The 22,322-nt window shown below is 56.2% G+C and overlaps 1 protein-coding gene across 1 annotated transcript; it reads left to right on the forward strand.

The window, feature by feature from the left end:
- Positions 1-2,603: 2,603 nt before the first annotated feature.
- LOC144740052 (cysteine protease ATG4A-like) lies at positions 2,604-18,375 on the forward strand (the record flags this gene model as incomplete). Its single annotated transcript, XM_078622937.1, has 5 exons — positions 2,604-2,676; positions 14,681-14,759; positions 15,673-15,815; positions 16,182-16,229; positions 18,264-18,375. Coding segments are annotated over 5 exons (455 nt in total), but the record flags the coding sequence as incomplete, so codon positions are not given.
- Between the last annotated feature and the right edge of the window lie 3,947 nt (positions 18,376-22,322).

Consider the following 22,322-nt stretch of genomic DNA (forward strand, 5'->3'; position numbering starts at 1 on the left):
TGAGTGAGTGGGTGGGTGGGTGAGTGGGTGGGTGGGGTGGGTGGGTGAGTGGGTGGGTGGGTGGGTGAGTGGGTGAGTGAGTGGGTGAGTGAGTGGGTGAGTGGGTGAGTGAGTGGGTGAGTGAGTGGGTGGGTGGGTGGGTGGGTGGGTGAGTGGGTGGGTGAGTGAGTGGGTGGGTGGGTGAGTGGGTGAGTGAGTGGGTGGGTGGGTGAGTGGGTGGGTGGGTGGGTGAGTGAGTGGGTGGGTGGGTGGGTGGGTGGGTGGGTGAGTGGGTGGGTGAGTGGGTGAGTGGGTGGGTGGGTGAGTGGGTGGGTGGGTGGGTGGGTGAGTGGGTGGGTGGGTGAGTGGGTGGGTGGGTGAGTGGGGTGGGTGGGTGGGTGGGTGGGTGAGTGGGTGGGTGAGTGGGTGGGTGGGTGGGTGAGTGGGTGGGAGGGTGGGTGAGTGGGTGGGTGGGTGGGTGGGTGAGTGAGTGAGTGGGTGGGTGGGTGGGTGAGTGAGTGGGTGGGTGGGTGAGTGGGTGGGTGGGTGGGTGGGTGAGTGGGTGGGTGGGTGGGTGAGTGGGTGGGTGGGTGGGTGGGTGAGTGGGTGGGTGGGTGAGTGGGTGGGTGAGTGGGTGGGTGGGTGAGTGGGTGGGTGGGTGGGTGGGTGGGTGAGTGGGTGGGTGGGGTGAGTGGGTGGGTGGGTGGGTGGGTGAGTGGGTGGGTGGGTGGGTGGGTGAGTGGGTGGGTGGGTGAGTGGGTGGGTGAGTGGGTGAGTGAGTGAGTTGGTGTGTGAGTGAGTGAATGGGTGGGTGGGTGCGTGGGTGAGTGAGTGAGTGGGTGGGTGGGTGGGTGGGTGGGTGGGTGAGTGGGTGGGTGGGTGGGTGAGTGAGTGGGTGGGTGAGTGGGTGGGTGGGTGAGTGGGTGGGTGGGTGGGTGAGTGAGTGAGTGGGTGGGTGAGTGGGTGGGTGAGTGGGTGGGTGAGTGAGTGGGTGCGTGGGTGGGTGGGTGGGTGGGTGAGTGGGTGGGTGGGTGGTGTGAGTGGGTGGGTGGTTGAGTGGGTGGGTGGGTGGTTGAGTGGGTGGGTGGGTGGTTGAGTGGGTGGGTGGGTGAGTGGGTGGGTGGGTGGTTGAGTGGGTGGGTGGTTGAGTGGGTGGGTGGGTGGGTGGGTGGTTGAGTGGGTGGGTGGTTGAGTGGGTGGGTGAGTGGGTGGGTGAGTGGGTGAGTGGGTGGGTGAGTGAGTGGGTGGGTGAGTGAGTGAGTGAGTGGGGTGGGTGAGTGGGTGAGTGAGTGAGTGGGTGGGTGGGTGGGTGAGCGGGTGGGTGAGTGAGTGAGTGGGTGAGTGGGTGGGTGAGTGGGTGGGTGAGTGAGTGGGTGGGTGAGTGGGTGAGTGGGTGGGTGGGTGGGTGAGTGGGTGGGTGGGTGGGTGAGTGGGTGGGTGGGTGGGTGGGTGAGTGGGTGGGTGAGTGGGTGGGTGAGTGGGTGAGTGAGTGAGTTGGTGTGTGAGTGAGTGAATGGGTGGGTGGGTGCGTGGGTGAGTGAGTGAGTGGGTGGGTGGGTGAGTGGGTGGGTGGGTGGGTGGGTGAGTGAGTGAGTGGGTGGGTGAGTGAGTGAGTGAGTGGGGTGAGTGAGTGGGTGGGTGGGTGAGTGGGTGGGTGGGTGGGTGGGTGAGTGAGTGAGTGGGTGGGTGAGTGGGTGGGTGAGTGGGTGGGTGAGTGAGTGGGTGGGTGGGTGGGTGGGTGAGTGGGTGGGTGGGTGGTTGAGTGGGTGGGTGGGTGGTTGAGTGGGTGGGTGGGTGAGTGGGTGGGTGGGTGGTTGAGTGGGTGGGTGGTTGAGTGGGTGGGTGAGTGGGTGGGTGAGTGGGTGAGTGGGTGAGTGGGTGGGTGAGTGAGTGGGTGGGTGAGTGAGTGAGTGAGTGGGTGGGTGAGTGAGTGAGTGAGTGGGTGGGTGAGTGGGTGAGTGAGTGAGTGGGTGGGTGGGTGGGTGAGCGGGTGGGTGAGTGAGTGAGTGGGTGAGTGGGTGGGTGAGTGGGTGGGTGAGTGAGTGGGTGGGTGAGTGGGTGGGTGGGTGGGTGGGTGGGTGAGTGGGTGGGTGGGTGAGTGAGTGAGTGGGTGGGTGGGTGAGAGAGTGGGTGACAGACTGTTTGGGTGGGTAAGTTTTTTTGAGTTTCAGTGATTCCCGGTGAGTGACGGTGAGTGACGGTGAGTGGCGGTGAGTGCCGGTGAGTGACGGTGAGTGGCGGTGAGTGGCGGTGAGTGGCGTTGAGTGCCGGTGAGTGACGGTGAGTGACGGTGAGTGACGGTGAGTGACGGTGAGTGCCGGTGAGTGGCGGTGAGTGGCGGTGAGTGACGGTGAGTGGCGGTGAGTGCCGGTGAGTGGCGGTGAGTGCCGGTGAGTGGCGGTGAGTGACGGTGAGTGACGGTGAGTGGCGGTGAGTGGCGGTGAGTGGCGGTGAGTGGCGGTGAGTGCCGGTGAGTGGCGGTGAGTGGCGGTGAGTGACGGTGAGTGCCGGTGAGTGCCGGTGAGTTGCGGTGAGTTGCGGTGAGTGCCGGTGAGTGCCGGTGAGTGGCGGTGAGTGACGGTGAGTGCCGGTGAGCGTGCACAGTGTGGGGGCGGCACTTGGAGACCGCTGCTGCTGCTGATTCCGCTGAGACTGGGACTCACGGAAATCAACCCCATCTACATCCCCTCGCTCCAGGTACACGGGGACACACACGGGGAGACACGGGGAGACACACGGGGAGACACACGGGGAGACACGGGGAGACACGGGGACACACGGAGACACGGGGACACACAGGGAGACACGGGGAGACACGGGGAGACACACGGGGACACACGGGGAGACACGGGGAGACACGGGGAGACACACGGGGACACACGGAGACACGGCGGGAGACACACACGGAGACACGGCGGGTGACACACACGGGGAGACACGGGGACACACGGGGACACACACGGGGAGACACACGGGGACACACGGAGACACGGCGGGAGACACACACGGAGACACGGCGGGTGACACACGGGGAGACACGGGGACACACACGGGGAGACACAGGGAGACACGGGGAGACACGGGGAGACACACGGGGAGACACGGGGAGACACACAGGGAGACACGGGGAGACACACGGGGACACACGGAGACACGGCGGGAGACACACACGGAGACACGGCGGGTGACACACACGGGGAGACACGGGGACACACACGGGGAGACACGGGGAGACACACAGGGAGACACGGGGAGACACACGGGGACACACGGAGACACGGCGGGAGACACACACGGGGAGACACACGGGGACACACGGAGACACGGCGGGAGACACACACGGAGACACGGCGGGTGACACACACGGGGAGACACGGGGACACACACGGGGAGACACGGGGAGACACACGGGAGACACGGGGAGACACGGCGGGAGACACACACGGAGACACGGCGGGTGACACACACGGGGAGACACGGGGACACACACGGGGAGACACAGGGAGACACGGGGAGACACGGGGAGACACACGGGGAGACACGGGGAGACACACAGGGAGACACGGGGAGACACACGGGGACACACGGAGACACGGCGGGAGACACACACGGAGACACGGCGGGTGACACACACGGGGAGACACGGGGACACACACGGGGAGACACGGGGAGACACACGGGAGACACGGGGAGACACGGCGGGAGACACACACGGAGACACGGCGGGTGACACACACGGGGAGACACGGGGACACACACGGGGAGACACAGGGAGACACGGGGAGACACGGGGAGACACACGGGGAGACACGGGGAGACACACAGGGAGACACGGGGAGACACACGGGGACACACGGAGACACGGCGGGAGACACACACGGAGACACGGCGGGTGACACACACGGGGAGACACGGGGACACACACGGGGAGACACGGGGAGACACGGGGAGACACGGGGACACACACGGAGACACGGGGAGACACGGGGAGACACGGGGAGACACGGGGAGACACGGGGAGACACGGGGAGACACGGGGAGACACGGCGGGAGACACACGGAGACACGGCGGGTGACACACACGGGGAGACACGGGGACACACACGGGGAGACACGGGGAGACACACAGGGAGACACGGAGACACGGCGGGAGACACACACGGAGACACGGGGACACACACAGACACACACGGATACACACACGGGGACACGGGGACACACACGGAGACACGGGGACACACACGGAGACACGGCGGGTGACACACACGGAGACACGGGGACACACACGGAGACACGGCGGGTGACACACACGGAGACACACACGGAGACACACGGAGACACGGCGGGTGACACACACGGAGACACGGGGACACACACGGAGACACACACAGGGAGACACGGGGACACACGGAGACACGGGGACACACACGGAGACACACACAGGGAGACATGGGGACACACATGGAGACACGGCAGGAGACACACACGGAGACACACACGGAGACACACACAGAGACACACAGGGAGACACACACAGAGACACACACGGAGACACACACAGGGAGACACACACAGAGACACGGGGACACACACGGAGATACGGGGACACACACGGAGACACACACGGGGACACACACGGAGACACACACGGGGACACACACGGAGACACGGCGGATGACACACACGGAGACACACACAGGGAGACACGGGGACACACACGGACACACACACGGAGACACGGCGGGTGACACACACGGAGACACACACAGGGAGACACGGGGACACACACGGAGACACGTCGGGAGACACACACGGAGACACGGGGACACACACGGGGACACACATGGAGACACACACGGGGACACACACGGAGACACACACGGGGACACACATGGAGACACACACGGGGACACACACGGAGACACGGCGGGTGACACACACGGAGACACACACAGGGAGACACGGGGACACACACGGAGACACGTCGGGAGACACACACGGAGACACGGGGACACACACGGGGACACACATGGAGACACGGCGGGTGACACACACGGAGACACACACAGGGAGACACGGGGACACACACGGGGACACACACGGAGACACGGGGGGGGGGGGGCACAGGGCTCAGGGTGTCTCGATGACACTGCATCTCTATGAGACTGTCTGTATGACGCTCTGTCTGTCTACGACGATCTGTGTTTGTCTATGACACGATCTCTATGACACTGTGTGTCTCTGTCTCTCTGTGTCTCTGTGTGTGTGTGTGTCTATGACTGCAGGTGTCTGTGTGTGTGTGTCTATGACACTGTGTGTCTCTATAAATGTGTCTCTGTCTCTATGTGTGTGTGTGTCTCTATGACTGCAGGTGTCTGTGTGTGTGTCTCTATGTGTGTGTCTATGACACTGTGTGTCTATGAATGTGTCTCTATGAATGTGTCTGTGTCTCTCTGTGTGTCTATTACACTGTGTCTATGAATGTGTCTATGTGTGTGTGTGTCTCTATGACTGCAGGTGTCTATGAATGTGTCTCTATGAATGTGTCTATGACACTGTGTGTCTATGAATGTGTCTCTATGTGTGTCTCTATGACACTGTGTGTCTATGAATGTGTCTCTGTGTGTGTATATGACACTGTGTGTGTGTCTCTATGAATGTGTCTCTATGAATGTGACTATGTCTCTGTGTGTGTGTGTCTATTACACTGTCTATGAATGTGTCTCTATGTGTGTGTCTATGACATACTGTGTCTATGAATGTGTCTGTGTCTCTCTGTGTGTCTATGACACTGTGTGTGTGTCTATGAATGTGTGTCTATGAATGTGTCTCTATGTGTGTGTGTGTGTCTATGAATGTGTGTCTATGAATGTGTCTCTATGTGTGTCTCTATGACACTGTGTGTCTATGAATGTGTCTCTATGTGTGTGTCTATGAATGTGTGTCTATGTGTGTGTCTATGAATGTGTCTCTATGTGTGTGTCTATGAATGTGTCTCTATGTGTGTGTCTATGACACTGTGTGTGTGTGTCTATGAATGTGTCTCTATGTGTGTGTCTATGACACTGTGTGTCTATGACACTGTGTGTGTGTGTCTATGAATGTGTGTCTATGAATGTGTCTCTATGTGTGTGTCTATGACACTGTGTGTCTATGACACTGTGTGTGTGTGTCTATGAATGTGTGTCTATGAATGTGTCTCTATGTGTGTGTCTATGACACTGTGTGTCTATGAATGTGTCTCTCTGTGTGTGTGTCTATGAATGTGTCTCTATGAATGTGTCTGTGTCTCTCTGTGTGTGTGTGTCTGTGACACTGTGTGTCTATGAATGTGTCTCTATGAATGTGTCTCTCTGTGTGTGTGTCTATTACACTGTGTGTGTGTGTCTATGAATGTGTGTCTATGAATGTGTCTCTATGTGTGTGTGTCTATGAATGTGTCTCTATGTGTGTGTCTATGAATGTGTGTCTATGAATGTGTGTCTATGAATGTGTCTCTATGTGTGTGTGTCTATGAATGTGTCTCTATGTGTGTGTCTATGAATGTGTGTCTATGTGTGTGTCTATGAATGTGTCTCTATGTGTGTGTCTATGAATGTGTCTCTATGTGTGTGTCTATGACACTGTGTGTGTGTGTCTATGAATGTGTCTCTATGTGTGTGTCTATGACACTGTGTGTCTATGACACTGTGTGTGTGTGTCTATGAATGTGTGTCTATGTGTGTGTCTGTGACACTGTGTGTCTATGACACTGTGTGTGTGTGTCTATGAATGTGTCTCTATGTGTGTGTCTGTGACACTGTGTGTCTATGACACTGTGTGTGTGTGTCTATGAATGTGTCTCTATGTGTGTGTCTGTGACACTGTGTGTCTATGACACTGTGTGTGTGTGTCTATGAATGCGTCTCTGTGTGTGTGTCTATGACACTGTGTGTCTATGAATGTGTCTCTCTGTGTGTCTCTATGACACTGTGTGTCTATGACACTGTGTGTCTATGAATGTGTCTCTGTGTGTGTCTCTATGACACTGTGTGTCTATGAATGTGTCTCTGTGTGTGTGTCTGTGACACTGTGTGTCTATGAATGCGTCTCTGTGTGTGTGTCTATGACACTGTGTGTCTATGAATGTGTCTCTATGTGTGTGTCTGTGACACTGTGTGTCTATGAATGCGTCTCTGTGTGTGTGTCTATGACACTGTGTGTCTATGAATGTGTCTCTATGTGTGTGTCTGTGACACTGTGTGTCTATGAATGCGTCTCTGTGTGTGTGTCTATGACACTGTGTGTCTATGAATGTGTCTCTATGTGTGTGTCTGTGACACTGTGTGTCTATGAATGCGTCTCTGTGTGTGTGTCTATGACACTGTGTGTCTATGAATGTGTCTCTGTGTGTGTCTCTATGACACTGTGTGTCTATGAATGTGTCTCTGTGTGTGTGTCTGTGACACTGTGTGTCTATGAATGTGTCTCTGTGTGTGTGTCTATGACACTGTGTGTCTATGAATGCGTCTCTGTGTGTGTGTCTATGACACTGTGTGTCTATGAATGTGTCTCTATGTGTCTCTATGACACTGTGTGTCTATGAATGTGTCTCTGTGTGTGTGTCTATGACACTGTGTGTCTATGAATGTGTCTCTGTGTGTGTGTCTATGACACTGTGTGTCTATGAATGTGTCTCTGTGTGTGTCTCTATGACACTGTGTGTCTATGAATGTGCCTCTATGTGTGTGTCTATGACACTGTGTGTCTATGAATGTGTCTCTGTGTGTGTGTCTATGACACTGTGTGTCTATGAATGTGTCTCTCTGTGTGTCTCTATGACACTGTGTGTCTATGAATGTGTCTCTGTGTGTGTGTCTATGACACTGTGTGTCTATGAATGTGTCTCTGTGTGTGTCTCTATGACACTGTGTGTCTATGAATGTGCCTCTATGTGTGTGTCTATGACACTGTGTGTCTATGAATGTGTCTCTGTGTGTGTGTCTATGACACTGTGTGTCTATGAATGTGTCTCTATGTGTCTCTATGACACTGTGTGTCTATGAATGTGCCTCTATGTGTGTCTCTATGACACTGTGTGTCTATGAATGTGTCTCTGTGTGTGTGTCTATGACACTGTGTGTCTATGAATGTGTCTCTGTGTGTGTCTCTATGACACTGTGTGTCTATGAATGTGCCTCTATGTGTGTCTCTATGACACTGTGTGTCTATGAATGTGTCTCTGTGTGTGTGTCTATGACACTGTGTGTCTATGAATGTGTCTCTATGTGTGTGTCTATGACACTGTGTGTCTATGAATGTGTCTCTATGTGTCTCTATGACACTGTGTGTCTATGAATGTGTCTCTCTGTGTGTCTCTATGACACTGTGTGTCTATGAATGTGTCTCTATGTGTCTCTATGACACTGTGTGTCTATGAATGTGTCTCTGTGTGTGTGTCTATGAATGTGCCTCTATGTGTGTGTCTATGACACTGTGTGTCTATGAATGTGTCTCTCTGTGTGTCTCTATGACACTGTGTGTCTATGAATGTGTCTCTGTGTGTGTGTCTATGACACTGTGTGTCTATGAATGTGTCTCTATGTGTCTCTATGACACTGTGTGTCTATGAATGTGCCTCTGTGTGTGTCTCTATGACACTGTGTGTCTATGAATGTGTCTCTATGTGTCTCTATGACACTGTGTGTCTATGAATGTGCCTCTCTGTGTGTCTCTGTGACACTGTGTGTCTATGAATGTGTCTCTCTGTGTGTCTCTGTGACACTGTGTGTCTATGAATGTGTCTCTATGTGTGTCTCTATGACACTGTGTGTCTATGAATGTGTCTCTCTGTGTGTCTCTATGACACTGTGTGTCTATGAATGTGTCTCTATGTGTGTGTCTGTGACACTGTGTGTCTATGAATGCGTCTCTGTGTGTGTGTCTATGACACTGTGTGTCTATGAATGTGTCTCTATGTGTGTGTCTGTGACACTGTGTGTCTATGAATGTGTCTCTGTGTGTGTCTCTATGACACTGTGTGTCTATGAATGTGCCTCTATGTGTGTCTCTATGACACTGTGTGTCTATGAATGTGCCTCTATGTGTGTCTCTATGACACTGTGTGTCTATGAATGTGTCTCTGTGTGTGTCTCTATGACACTGTGTGTCTATGAATGTGCCTCTATGTGTGTCTCTATGACACTGTGTGTCTATGAATGTGTCTCTATGACACTGTGTGTCTATGAATGCGTCTCTGTGTGTGTGTCTATGACACTGTGTGTCTATGAATGTGTCTCTGTGTGTGTCTCTATGACACTGTGTGTCTATGAATGTGTCTCTGTGTGTGTGTCTATGACACTGTGTGTCTATGAATGTGTCTCTGTGTGTGTCTCTATGACACTGTGTGTCTATGAATGTGCCTCTATGTGTGTCTCTATGACACTGTGTGTCTATGAATGTGTCTCTATGTGTGTCTCTATGACACTGTGTGTCTATGAATGTGTCTCTATGTGTCTCTATGACACTGTGTGTCTATGAATGTGTCTCTCTGTGTGTCTCTATGACACTGTGTGTCTATGAATGTGTCTCTGTGTGTGTGTCTATGACACTGTGTGTCTATGAATGTGTCTCTGTGTGTGTCTCTATGACACTGTGTGTCTATGAATGTGTCTCTGTGTGTGTGTCTATGACACTGTGTGTGTGTCTATGACACTGTGTGTCTATGAATGTGTCTCTATGTGTGTGTCTATGACACTGTGTGTGTGTGTCTCTATGTGTGTGTCTCTATGTGTGTGTCTATGACACTGTGTGTCTATGAATGTGTCTCTGTGTGTGTGTCTATGACACTGTGTGTCTATGAATGTGTCTCTATGTGTGTGTCTCTATGACACTGTGTGTCTATGAATGTGTCTCTATGTGTGTCTCTATGACACTGTGTGTCTATGAATGTGTCTCTGTGTGTGTGTCTATGACACTGTGTGTGTGTCTATGACACTGTGTGTCTATGAATGTGTCTATATGTGTGTGTCTATGACACTGTGTGTCTATGAATGTGTCTCTCTGTGTGTGTGTCTATGACACTGTGTGTCTATGAATGTGTCTCTATGTGTGTGTCTATGACACTGTGTGTGTGTGTCTCTATGTGTGTGTCTCTATGTGTGTGTCTATGACACTGTGTGTCTATGAATGTGTCTCTATGTGTGTGTCTATGAATGTGTCTCTATGTGTGTCTCTATGACACACTGTGTCTATGAATGTGTCTCTATGTGTGTGTCTGTGACACTGTGTGTCTATGAATGTGTCTCTATGAATGTGTCTGTGTCTCTCTGTGTGTGTGTCTATGACACTGTGTGTGTGTGTCTATGAATGTGTCTCTATGAATGTGTCTGTGTCTCTGTGTGTGTGTGTCTATGACACTGTGTGTCTATGAATGTGTCTGTGTTTCTCTGTGTGTCTATGACACTGTGTGTCTATGAATGTGTCTCTATGTGTGTGTCTATGACACTGTGTGTGTGTGTCTATGAATGTGTCTCTATGTGTGTGTCTATGACACTGTGTGTGTGTGTCTATGAATGTGTCTCTATGTGTGTGTCTATGACACTGTGTGTGTGTGTCTATGAATGTGTCTCTATGTGTGTGTCTATGACACTGTGTGTGTGTGTGTCTATGAATGTGTCTGTGTTTCTCTGTGTGTCTATGACACTGTGTGTCTATGAATGTGTCTCTATGTGTGTGTCTATGACACTGTGTGTGTGTGTGTCTATGAATGTGTCTCTATGTGTGTGTCTATGACACTGTGTGTCTATGAATGTGTCTCTATGTGTGTGTCTATGACACTGTGTGTGTGTGTCTATGAATGTGTCTCTATGTGTGTGTATATGACACTGTGTGTGTGTGTGTCTATGAATGTGTCTCTATGTGTGTGTCTATGACACTGTGTGTGTGTGTCTATGAATGTGTCTGTATGAATGTGACTGTGTCTCTCTGTGTGTGTCTATTACACTGTGTGTCTATGAATGTGTCTCTCTCTGTGTGTGTATGTGTGTGTGTGTCTCTCTCTCTGTGTGTGTGTGTGTCTCTCTGTGCGTGTCTCTATGAATGTCTCTCTATGAATGTCTCTGTGTCTCTCTCTGTGTGTGTGTGTCTCTCTCTGTGTGTGTCTCTATGAATGTCTCTGTGTCTCTCTCTGTGTGTGTGTGTGTCTCTCTGTGCGTGTCTCTATGAATGTCTCTCTATGAATGTCTCTGTGTCTCTCTCTGTGTGTGTCTCTATGAATGTCTCTGTGTCTCTCTCTGTGTGTGTGTCTCTCTGTGTATGTCTCTATGAATGTGTCTCTATGAATGTCTCTGTGTCTCTGTGTGTGTGTGTGTCTCTCTCTGTGTGTCTCTCTGTGTGTGTGTCTCTGTGTGTGTGTCTCTCTGTGTGTGTCTCTCTATGAATCTCTCTGTGTCTCTCTCTGTGTGTGTGTGTGTGTCTCTCTGTGTGTGTGTGTGTCTCTCTGTGTGTGTGTGTCTCTGTGTGTGTGTGTGTGTCTCTCTGTGTGTGTCTCTCTATGAATCTCTCTGTGTCTCTCTCTGTGTGTGTGTGTCTCTCTGTGTGTGTCTCTCTATGAATCTCTCTGTGTCTCTCTGTGTGTGTGTGTGTCTCTCTGTGTGTGTCTCTATGAATGTGTCTCTATGAATGTCTCTGTGTCTCTCTATGAATGTCTCTGTGTCTCTCTCTGTGTGTGTGTGTCTCTCTGTGTCTCTCTCTGTGTGTGTGTGTCTCTCTGTGTGTCTCTCTATGAATGTGTCTCTATGAATGTCTCTGTGTGTCTCTATGAATGTCTCTATGAATCTCTCTGTGTGTCTCTGTGTGTGTGTGTGTGTCTCTCTGTGTGTGTCTCTCTATGAATCTCTCTGTGTCTCTCTCTGTGTGTGTGTGTCTCTCTGTGTGTGTGTGTGTCTCTCTGTGTGTGTGTGTCTCTGTGTGTGTGTGTGTGTCTCTGTGTGTGTGTGTGTGTCTCTGTGTGTGTGTGTGTGTGTCTCTCTGTGTGTGTCTCTCTATGAATCTCTCTGTGTGTCTCTCTCTGTGTGTGTGTGTGTGTCTCTCTGTGTGTGTCTCTCTATGAATCTCTCTGTGTGTCTCTCTGTGTGTGTGTGTGTGTGTCTCTCTGTGTGTCTCTCTGTGTGTGTGTGTCTCTCTGTGTGTGTCTCTCTATGAATCTCTCTGTGTCTCTCTCTGTGTGTGTGTGTGTCTCTCTGTGTGTGTGTGTCTCTGTGTGTGTGTGTGTGTCTCTCTGTGTGTGTCTCTCTATGAATCTCTCTGTGTCTCTCTATGAATCTCTCTGTGTGTCTCTCTCTGTGTGTGTGTGTGTGTCTCTCTGTGTGTGTCTCTCTATGAATCTCTCTGTGTCTCTCTCTGTGTGTGTGTGTGTGTGTCTCTCTGTGTGTCTCTCTGTGTGTGTGTGTGTGTCTCTGTGTGTGTGTCTCTGTGTGTGTGTCTCTCTGTGTGTGTGTGTCTCTCTGTGTGTGTCTCTCTATGAATCTCTCTGTGTCTCTCTCTGTGTGTGTGTGTGTGTGTCTCTCTGTGTGTCTCTCTGTGTGTGTGTGTGTCTCTCTATGAATCTCTCTGTGTCTCTCTCTGTGTGTGTCTCTCTGTGTGTGTCTCTCTGTGTGTGTCTCTATGAATGTGTCTCTATGAATGTCTCTGTGTCTCTCTATGAATCTCTCTGTGTCTCTCTCTGTGTGTGTGTGTGTCTCTCTGTGTGTGTGTGTCTCTCTCTGTGTGTGTGTGTCTCTCTGTGTGTGTCTCTCTATGAATCTCTCTGTGTGTCTCTCTGTGTGTGTGTGTGTGTCTCTCTGTGTGTGTGTGTGTCTCTCTGTGTGTGTGTGTCTCTCTGTGTGTGTCTCTCTATGAATCTCTCTGTGTCTCTCTCTGTGTGTGTGTGTCTCTGTGTGTGTCTCTGTGTGTCTCTCTGTGTGTGTGTGTGTGTCTCTCTGTGTGTGTCTCTCTATGAATCTCTCTGTGTCTCTCTCTGTGTGTGTGTCTCTCTCTATGAATCTCTCTGTGTCTCTCTCTGTGTGTGTGTGTCTCTCTGTGTGTCTCTCTGTGTGTGTGTGTGTCTCTCTGTGTGTGTCTCTCTATGAATCTCTCTGTGTCTCTCTCTGTGTGTGTCTCTCTGTGTGTGTCTCTATGAATGTGTCTCTATGAATGTCTCTGTGTCTCTCTATGAATCTCTCTGTGTCTCTCTCTGTGTGTGTGTGTGTCTCTCTGTGTGTGTGTGTCTCTCTCTGTGTGTGTGTGTGTCTCTCTGTGTGTGTGTGTGTCTCTCTGTGTGTGTGTGTCTCTCTCTGTGTGTGTGTGTCTCTCTGTGTGTCTCTCTGTGTGTGTGTGTGTGTGTCTCTCTGTGTGTCTCTCTGTGTGTGTGTGTGTCTCTCTGTGTGTGTGTGTGTCTCTCTGTGTGTGTGTCTCTCTGTGTGTGTCTCTCTATGAATCTCTCTGTGTGTCTCTCTGTGTGTGTGTGTGTGTCTCTCTGTGTGTGTGTGTGTCTCTCTGTGTGTGTGTGTCTCTCTGTGTGTGTGTGTGTCTCTCTGTGTGTGTCTCTCTATGAATCTCTCTGTGTCTCTCTCTGTGTGTGTGTGTCTCTCTGTGTGTCTCTCTGTGTGTGTGTGTCTCTCTGTGTGTGTCTCTCTATGAATCTCTCTGTGTGTCTCTCTGTGTGTGTGTGTGTGTCTCTCTGTGTGTGTGTGTGTCTCTCTATGAATCTCTCTGTGTCTCTCTCTGTGTGTGTGTGTCTCTCTGTGTGTGTCTCTCTATGAATCTCTCTGTGTCTCTGTGTGTGTGTGTGTGTCTCTGTGTGTGTGTCTCTGTGTGTGTGTCTCTCTGTGTGTGTGTGTCTCTCTGTGTGTGTCTCTCTATGAATCTCTCTGTGTCTCTCTCTGTGTGTGTGTGTCTCTCTGTGTGTGTCTCTCTATGAATCTCTCTGTGTCTCTCTCTGTGTGTGTGTGTCTCTCTGTGTGTGTCTCTCTATGAATCTCTCTGTGTCTCTCTCTGTGTGTGTGTGTGTCTCTGTGTGTGTCTCTCTATGAATCTCTCTGTGTCTCTCTCTGTGTGTGTGTGTCTCTCTGTGTGTGTCTCTCTATGAATCTCTCTGTGTCTCTCTCTGTGTGTGTGTGTCTCTCTGTGTGTGTCTCTCTATGAATCTCTCTGTGTCTCTCTCTGTGTGTGTGTGTCTCTCTGTGTGTGTCTCTCTATGAATCTCTCTGTGTCTCTCTCTGTGTGTGTGTGTCTCTCTGTGTGTGTCTCTCTATGAATCTCTCTGTGTCTCTCTCTGTGTGTGTGTGTCTCTCTGTGTGTGTCTCTCTATGAATCTCTCTGTGTCTCTCTCTGTGTGTGTGTGTCTCTCTGTGTGTGTCTCTCTATGAATCTCTCTGTGTCTCTCTCTGTGTGTGTGTGTCTCTCTGTGTGTGTCTCTCTATGAATCTCTCTGTGTCTCTCTCTGTGTGTGTGTGTCTCTCTGTGTGTGTCTCTCTATGAATCTCTCTGTGTCTCTCTCTGTGTGTGTGTGTCTCTCTGTGTGTGTCTCTCTATGAATGTCTCTGTGTCTCTCTCTGTGTGTGTGTGTCTCTGTGTGTGTGTGTGTGTCTCTCTGTGTGTCTCTCTGTGTGTGTGTGTGTCTCTCTGTGTGTGTCTCTCTATGAATCTCTCTGTGTCTCTGTCTGTGTGCCCACGGGTTCAGGACTGCTTCACGTTCCCGCAGTCGCTGGGTTTCATCGGCGGGAAACCCAACAGCGCCCACTACTTCATCGGCTACGTGGGTACGAGGCAGTGAGACAGTGCGTGGCTGGGTGTGTCTGTCTGTGTCTCTCTGTGTCTCTCTCTGTGTCTCTGTCTCTCTCTGTGTCTGTCTCTCTGTGTCTGTCTCTCTGTGTCTGTCTCTCTGTGTCTGTGGAAACCCAACAGCGCCCACTACTTCATCGGCTACGTGGGTACGAGGCAGTGAGACAGTGCGTGGCTGGGTGTGTCTGTCTGTGTCTCGCTGTGTCTCTCTCTGTGTCTGTCTCTCTGTGTCTGTCTCTCTGTGTCTGTGGAAACCCAACAGCGCCCACTACTTCATCGGCTACGTGGGTACGTGGCAGTGAGACAGTGCGTGGCTGGGGGTGTCTGTCTGTGTCTCGCTGTGTCTCTCTCTGTGTCTGTCTCTCTGTGTCTCTGTCTCTCTCTGTGTCTGTCTCTCTGTGTCTGTCTCTCTGTGTCTGTCTCTCTGTGTCTGTGGAAACCCAACAGCGCCCACTACGTCATCGGCTACGTGGGTACGAGGCAGTGAGACAGTGCGTGGCTGGGGGTGTCTGTCTGTGTCTCGCTGTGTGTCTGCGTGTATCTGTCTCTCTCTGTCTGTCTCTCTCTGTATCTGTCTTTCTCTGTGTCTGTCTGTCTCTCTCTCTGTCTCTGTGTCTCTCACTCTCTTTCTGTCTCTGTCTCTCTCTCTGCCTCTCTCTGTGTCTCTCTGTGTCTCTCTCTGTGTCTCTCTCCCTGTCTGTCCGTCTCTCTCTCTCTCTGTGCCTCTCTCTGTATCTGTCTCTGTGTCTCTCTCTATGTCTCCGTCTGTGTCTCTCTCTGTCTCTGTTTGTGTCTCTCTCTCTGTATCTGTCTCTCTGTGTCTCTCTCTGTATCTGTGTCTGTCTCTCTGTGTCTCTCTGTGTCTCTGTGTGTCTCTCTCTGTGTCTGCAGGGGACGAGCTGCTCTACCTGGACCCGCACACGTGCCAGAATGCGGTGGAGCCGGATTCCACTTCGCGTTTAGCCGACTCCTCGTTCCACTGCCCGAGAGCTTCCCGCATCCACATCACCCAGCTGGACCCGTCCATCGCCCTGGTGAGACACGGGGAGACACGGGGAGACACGGGGAGACACGGGGAGGTACACAGGGGGAGACACGGGGAGACGCGGGGAGACACGGGGAGACACATGGGGAGACACGGGGAGACGCGGGGAGGCGCGGGGAGACGCGGGGAGACGCGGGGAGACGCGGGGAGACACGGGGAGACGCGGGGAGACGCGGGGAGACGCGGGGAGACGCGGGGAAACGCGGGGAGACGCGGGGAGACGCGGGGAGACGCGGGGAGACACGGGGAGACACGGGGAGACACGGGGAGACACGGGGAGGCACGGGGAGGCACGGGGGGACACGGGGAGACACGGGGAGACACAATGACGGTGATGCCGCTGGTGTCTCCGCAGGGATTCTTCTGCAAGACGGAGAGCGACTGGAGCAACTTCGTTACCAAGGTAACCGGGACTCGGGATCACGCGCGTGTGTGTGCGCGAGTGTGTATGCGTGTGTACGCGTGTGTGTACGCGTGTGTGTGCGTGAGTGTGTGTGCGTGTGTGCGTGAGTGTGTGTGCGTGTGTGTGTACGCGTGTGTGTGCGTGAGTGTGTGCGTGAGTGTGTGTGCGTGTGTGTGTACGCGTGTGTGTGTGTACGTGTGTGTGTGTACGTGTGTGTGTACGCGTGTGTGTGCGTGAGTGTGTGTACGTGTGTGCGTACGCGTGTGTGTGCGTGAGTGTGTGTGCGTGAGTGTGTGTGCGTGAGTGTGTGTACGTGTGTGCGTACGCGTGTGTGTACGTGTGTGTGTACGCGTGTGTGTGTGTGAGTGTGTGTGTGTGAGTGTGTGTGCGTGAGTGTGTGTGCGTGAGTGTGTGTACGTGTGTGTGTACGCGTGTGTGTGTGTGAGTGTGTGTACGCGTGTGTGTGTGTGAGTGTGTGTACGTGTGTGTGTACGCGTGTGTGTGTGTGAGTGTGTGTGCGTGAGTGTGTGTACGTGTGTGTGTACGCGTGTGTGTGTGTGAGTGTGTGTACGCGTGTGTGTGCGTGAGTGTGTGTACGTGTGTGCGTACGCGTGTGTGTGCGTGAGTGTGTGTGCGTGAGTGTGTGTGCGTGAGTGTGTACGCGTGTGTGTGTGTGAGTGTGTGTGCGTGAGTGTGTGTGCGTGAGTGTGTGTACGTGTGTGTGTACGTGTGTGTGTGAGTGTGTGTACGCGTGTGTGTGTGTGAGTGTGTGTACGTGTGTGTGTACGCGTGTGTGTGTGTGAGTGTGTGTGCGTGAGTGTGTGTGCGTGAGTGTGTGTACGTGTGTGTGTACGCGTGTGTGTGCGTGAGTGTGTATGCGTTTGTGTGTATATGTGTATGCGTGTGTACGCGTGTATGTGTGTGTGTACGTATGCGTGTGTGTGCGTGAGTGTGTACACGTGTGTGTACGCGTGTGTGTGCGTGTACGCGCGTGTGTGCGTGTACGCGTGTGTGTGCGTGTACACGCGTGTGCGTACGTGTGTGCGTGTACGCGTGTGTGTGCATGTACACGCGTGTGTGTGCATGTACACGCGTGTGCGTACGTGTGTGCGTGTACACACTCTCGGTACATCTACCGGTCATCTCAGTCGGCCGACCCACGGCACCGGGGTCTGTCCCGTGACCTCCTGCCAGCAGGCGATCCTTCGACACTTCACGTGGCGGCCTCAAAGCGGTGCACCTAGCCTGGCACAAGCCTCCTACGTCGGGATTAAAGTGTAGTCCGTCTGTTACGGGCGACGCAACTCAGCCAGGAGAAGTTGGTGGGGAGGCTGCCTGACTGGCAGAGGTTGCAACCGGGTACCCGATACCCGTACCCTACCCCATACCCGGCTACCCGTACCCGGCCGGGTACGGGTAGCCGTTTGCGACCCTGGTGCGACCGGGTACGGGTACAGGTAGGCCGTGAGTCACTGGTCAGTCACCGTGATTGTCACTCATTTCCCAACGTCTTGTCTCTTCTCACAATTCAAGTTCCTACAATCAACCCACCCGCGCCCGCAACGTGGCTTCATCCCAGAGGTCGCAATCGGGTACCCGATACCTGTACCCTACCCATACCCTACCCGATACCCGGCCGGGTACGGGTACAGGTAGGCCGTGAGTCACTGGTCAGTCACCGTGATTGTCACTCATTTCCCAACGTCTTGTCTCTTCTCACAATTCAAGTTGCTAGAATCAACCCACCCGCGCCTGCAACGTGGCTTCATCCGAGAGGTCGCAATCGGGTACCCGGTACCCGTACCCTACCCGATAACCGGCTACCTGTACCCGGCCGTGGATCTCTATGTGTGTCTGTGAGTCTCCTATGAGACTGTGGGTCTCTGTGTGTCTCTGTGAATCTCTATAGGACTATGTGGGTCTCTGAATCTCTATAGGACTACGTGGGTCTCTGTGTGGGTTCCTATGGGTTCCTATGGGTTCCTATGGGTTTCTATGGGTTTCTATAGGACTGTGTGTGTGGTGTCCCCCCAGGTGGTGGTGGCGAGGTCGTCTCTGCCCATGTTCGAGCTGATCCCCTCCCGTCCCCTCCACTGGCCTCCGTTCGTCCCTCCCAGCAAACCTGACGTGCTACAGGCTGCTGCTGGTACGCGAGGGGGGTGGACACGTGGGGGGTGGACACGTGGGGGGTGGACACGTGGGTGGACACGTGGGGGGGACACGTGGGGGGACACGTGGGGGGGCACCCACACGCACACGCTCACCCACACGGAGACACAGCGACATTCACCCACACGCTCACCCACACGCTCACCCACACGCTCACCCACACGCTCACCCACACGCTCACCCACACGCTCACCCACACACTCACCCACACGGAGACACAGCGACACTCGCCACACAATCCTTACACCGGGAGACACAGGGACACTCACCCACACGCTACTCACCCACACCGCTCACCCACCCACACCCCACACTCACCCACACACTCAACCACACGCTACTCACCCACACGCCCGCCCGCCTAACCGCCCGCCCACCCACACGCCCACCCACACGCCCACCCACACGCCCACCCACACGCCCACCCACACGCCCACCCACCCACACGCCCACACACCCACACGCCCACCCACACGCCCACACACCCACACACCCACACGCTCACACGCCCACACACCACACGCCCACACACCCACACGCCACACACCCACACGCCCACACACACACCCACACGCCCACCCCACACGCCCACCCACCCACACGCCCACCCACCCACACGCCCACCCACACGCCCACCCACCCACACACCCACACACCCACACGCCCCACCCACACGCCCACCCACACCCACACACCCACACGCCACCACACCCCACCCACACGCCCACACACCCACACACCCACACGCCCACCCACCACGCCCACCCACCCACACACCCACACCCACACCCACACGCCCACCCCACCCACACGCCCACCCACCCACCTACGCCCACACCACCCACACGCCCACACACCCACACGCCCACACGCCCACCCACACGCCCACCACACACCCACACACCCACACACCCACACGCCCACCCACCCACACGCCCACACGCCACCCACAACGCCCACACACCCACACGCCCACACACCCCCACACACCCACACGCCCCACCCCACACGCCCACCCACCCCACACGCCCACCCACCCACACGCCCCACCCACACGCCCACACACCCACACACCCCACCCCACACGCCCACCCACACGCACACACACCCACACACCCCACACCCACACGCCCACCCACCCACACGCCCACCCACCCACACGCCCACACACCCACACGCCCACCCACACGCCCACCCACACGCCCACACACCCACACACCCACACACCCACACACCCACACGCCCACCCACACGCCCACCCACACGCCCACACACCCACACGCCCACACACCCACACGCCCACCCACACGCCCACACCCACACGCCCACCCACCCACACGCCCACCCACACGCCCACCCACCCACACGCCCACACACCCACACGCCCACCCACACGCCCACACACCCACACGCCCCACCCACCCCACACGCCCACCCACACGCCCACACACCCCACACACCCCACCCACCCACACGCCCACACCACACGCCCACCCACACGCCCACACACCCACACACCCACACACCCACCCACCCACACGCCCACACCACACGCCCACCCACACGCCCACCACGCCCCCACACACCCACACGCCCCACACACCCACACGCCCACCCCACACGCCCACACACCCACACGCCACCCACCCACCCACACGCCCACCCACACGCCCACACACCCCACACGCCCACCACCCCACACGCCCACCCACACGCCCACACACCCCACCACACCCACCCACCCACACGCCCACACGCACCACACGCCCACCCACCACACGCCCACACACCCACACGCCCACCCACACACGCCCACCACCCACACGCCCACCCACCCCACACGCCCACACACCCACACGCCCACCCACACGCCCACCCACACGCCCACCACCCACACGCCCCACCCACCCACCACCCACACGCCCACCACACGCCCACACACCACCCACACGCCCCACCCACACGCCCACCCACCCACACGCCCACCCACACGCCCACACGCCACCCACACGCCCACACACCCACACACCACCCACACGCCCACCCACACGCCCACACACCCACACGCCCACCCCACCCACACGCCCACCCACCCACACGCCCACACACCCACACACCCACCCACACGCCCACCCACACGCCCACACCCACACGCCCACCCACCCACACGCCCACCCACACGCCCACACACCCACACGCCCACCCACCCACACGCCCACCCACACGCCCACACACCCACACACCCACACGCCCACCCACCCACACGCCCACCCACACGCCCACACACCCACACCGCCCACCCACCCTCACGCCCACCCACCCACACGCCCACCCACACGCCCACCCACCCACACGCCCACCACACCCCACACCACCCACACGCCCACCCACGCCCACACACCCACACGCCCACCCACACGCCCACCACCCACACGCCCACACGCCACACCACCCACACGCCCACCCACACGCCCACCACCCACCGCCCACCACCCACACGCCCACCCACACGCCACACACCCACACGCCACCCACCCACACGCCCACCCACCACGCCCACACACCCACACACCCACCCACCCACACGCCCACCCACACGCCCCACCCACACCCCACACACCACACCCACCCACACGCCCACTCCACACGCCCCCACCCACACGCCCACACACCCACACACGCCCACCCACACGCCCACCCACACGCCCCACCCACACGCCCCACCCACACGCCCACCCACACGCCCACCACACCCACACGCCCACCCAGCCCCACACGCCCACCCACACGCCCACCCACACGCCCACCCACACGCCCACCCACACGCCCCCACCCACACGCCCACACCCACACGCCCACCCACACGCCCACCCACACGCCCACACACCCACACGCCCACCCACACGCCACCCACACGCCCACACTCCCACACGCCCACCCACACGCCCACCCACCACGCCCACACACCCACACGCCCACCCACCACACGCCCACCCCACACGCCCACCACACCCACCCCACACGCCCACACACACCCACACGCCCACCCACACACGCCCACCCACACGCCCACAGCACCCACACGCCCACCCACACGCCCACCCACACGCCCACACACCCACACGCCACCCACACGCCCACACGCCCACCCACACGCCACCCACACGCCCACCCACACGCCCACCCACACGCCCACCACCCCACCCACCGCCCACCCACCCACACGCCCACACACCCACACGCCCACCCACACGCCCACCCACACGCCCACCCACACGCCCACCCACACGCCCACCACACGCCCACCACACGCCCACCCACACGCCCACCCACACACGCCCACCCCACGCCCACCCACACGCCCACACACACGCCCACCCACACGCCCACCCACACGCCCCCACACGCCCACCCACACGCCCCACCCACACGCCCACCCACACGCCACCCACCCAACCCCACACGCCCCACCCACACGCCCACCCACACGCCCACCCACACGCCCACCCACACGCCCACCACCCACACCCACACGCCCACCCACACGCCCCACAGCCCACGCCCACCCACAACGCCCACCCACCCACCCACCCACACGCCCACCCACACCGCCCACCCCACACACCCACACCCCACCCAGACGGCCCACACCACACGCCCACCCACACGCCCACCCACACGCCCACCCACACGCCCACCCACACGCCCACCACACACGCCCCACCCACACGCCCACACACCCACACGCCCACCCACACGCCCACCCACACGCCACCACCCACAACGCCCACACGCCCACCCACACGCCCACACACCCACACGCCCACCAGACGCCCACACACGCCACACACCCACACGCCCACCCACACGCCCACCCACACGCCCACACACCCACACGCCCACCCAGCCACACGCCCACCCACC

Source organism: Lampetra planeri, unplaced genomic scaffold, assembly GCF_965212315.1.
Source record: "Lampetra planeri unplaced genomic scaffold, kcLamPlan1.2.h2 scaffold_1869, whole genome shotgun sequence".
Classification (NCBI taxonomy): domain Eukaryota; kingdom Metazoa; phylum Chordata; class Hyperoartia; order Petromyzontiformes; family Petromyzontidae; genus Lampetra; species Lampetra planeri.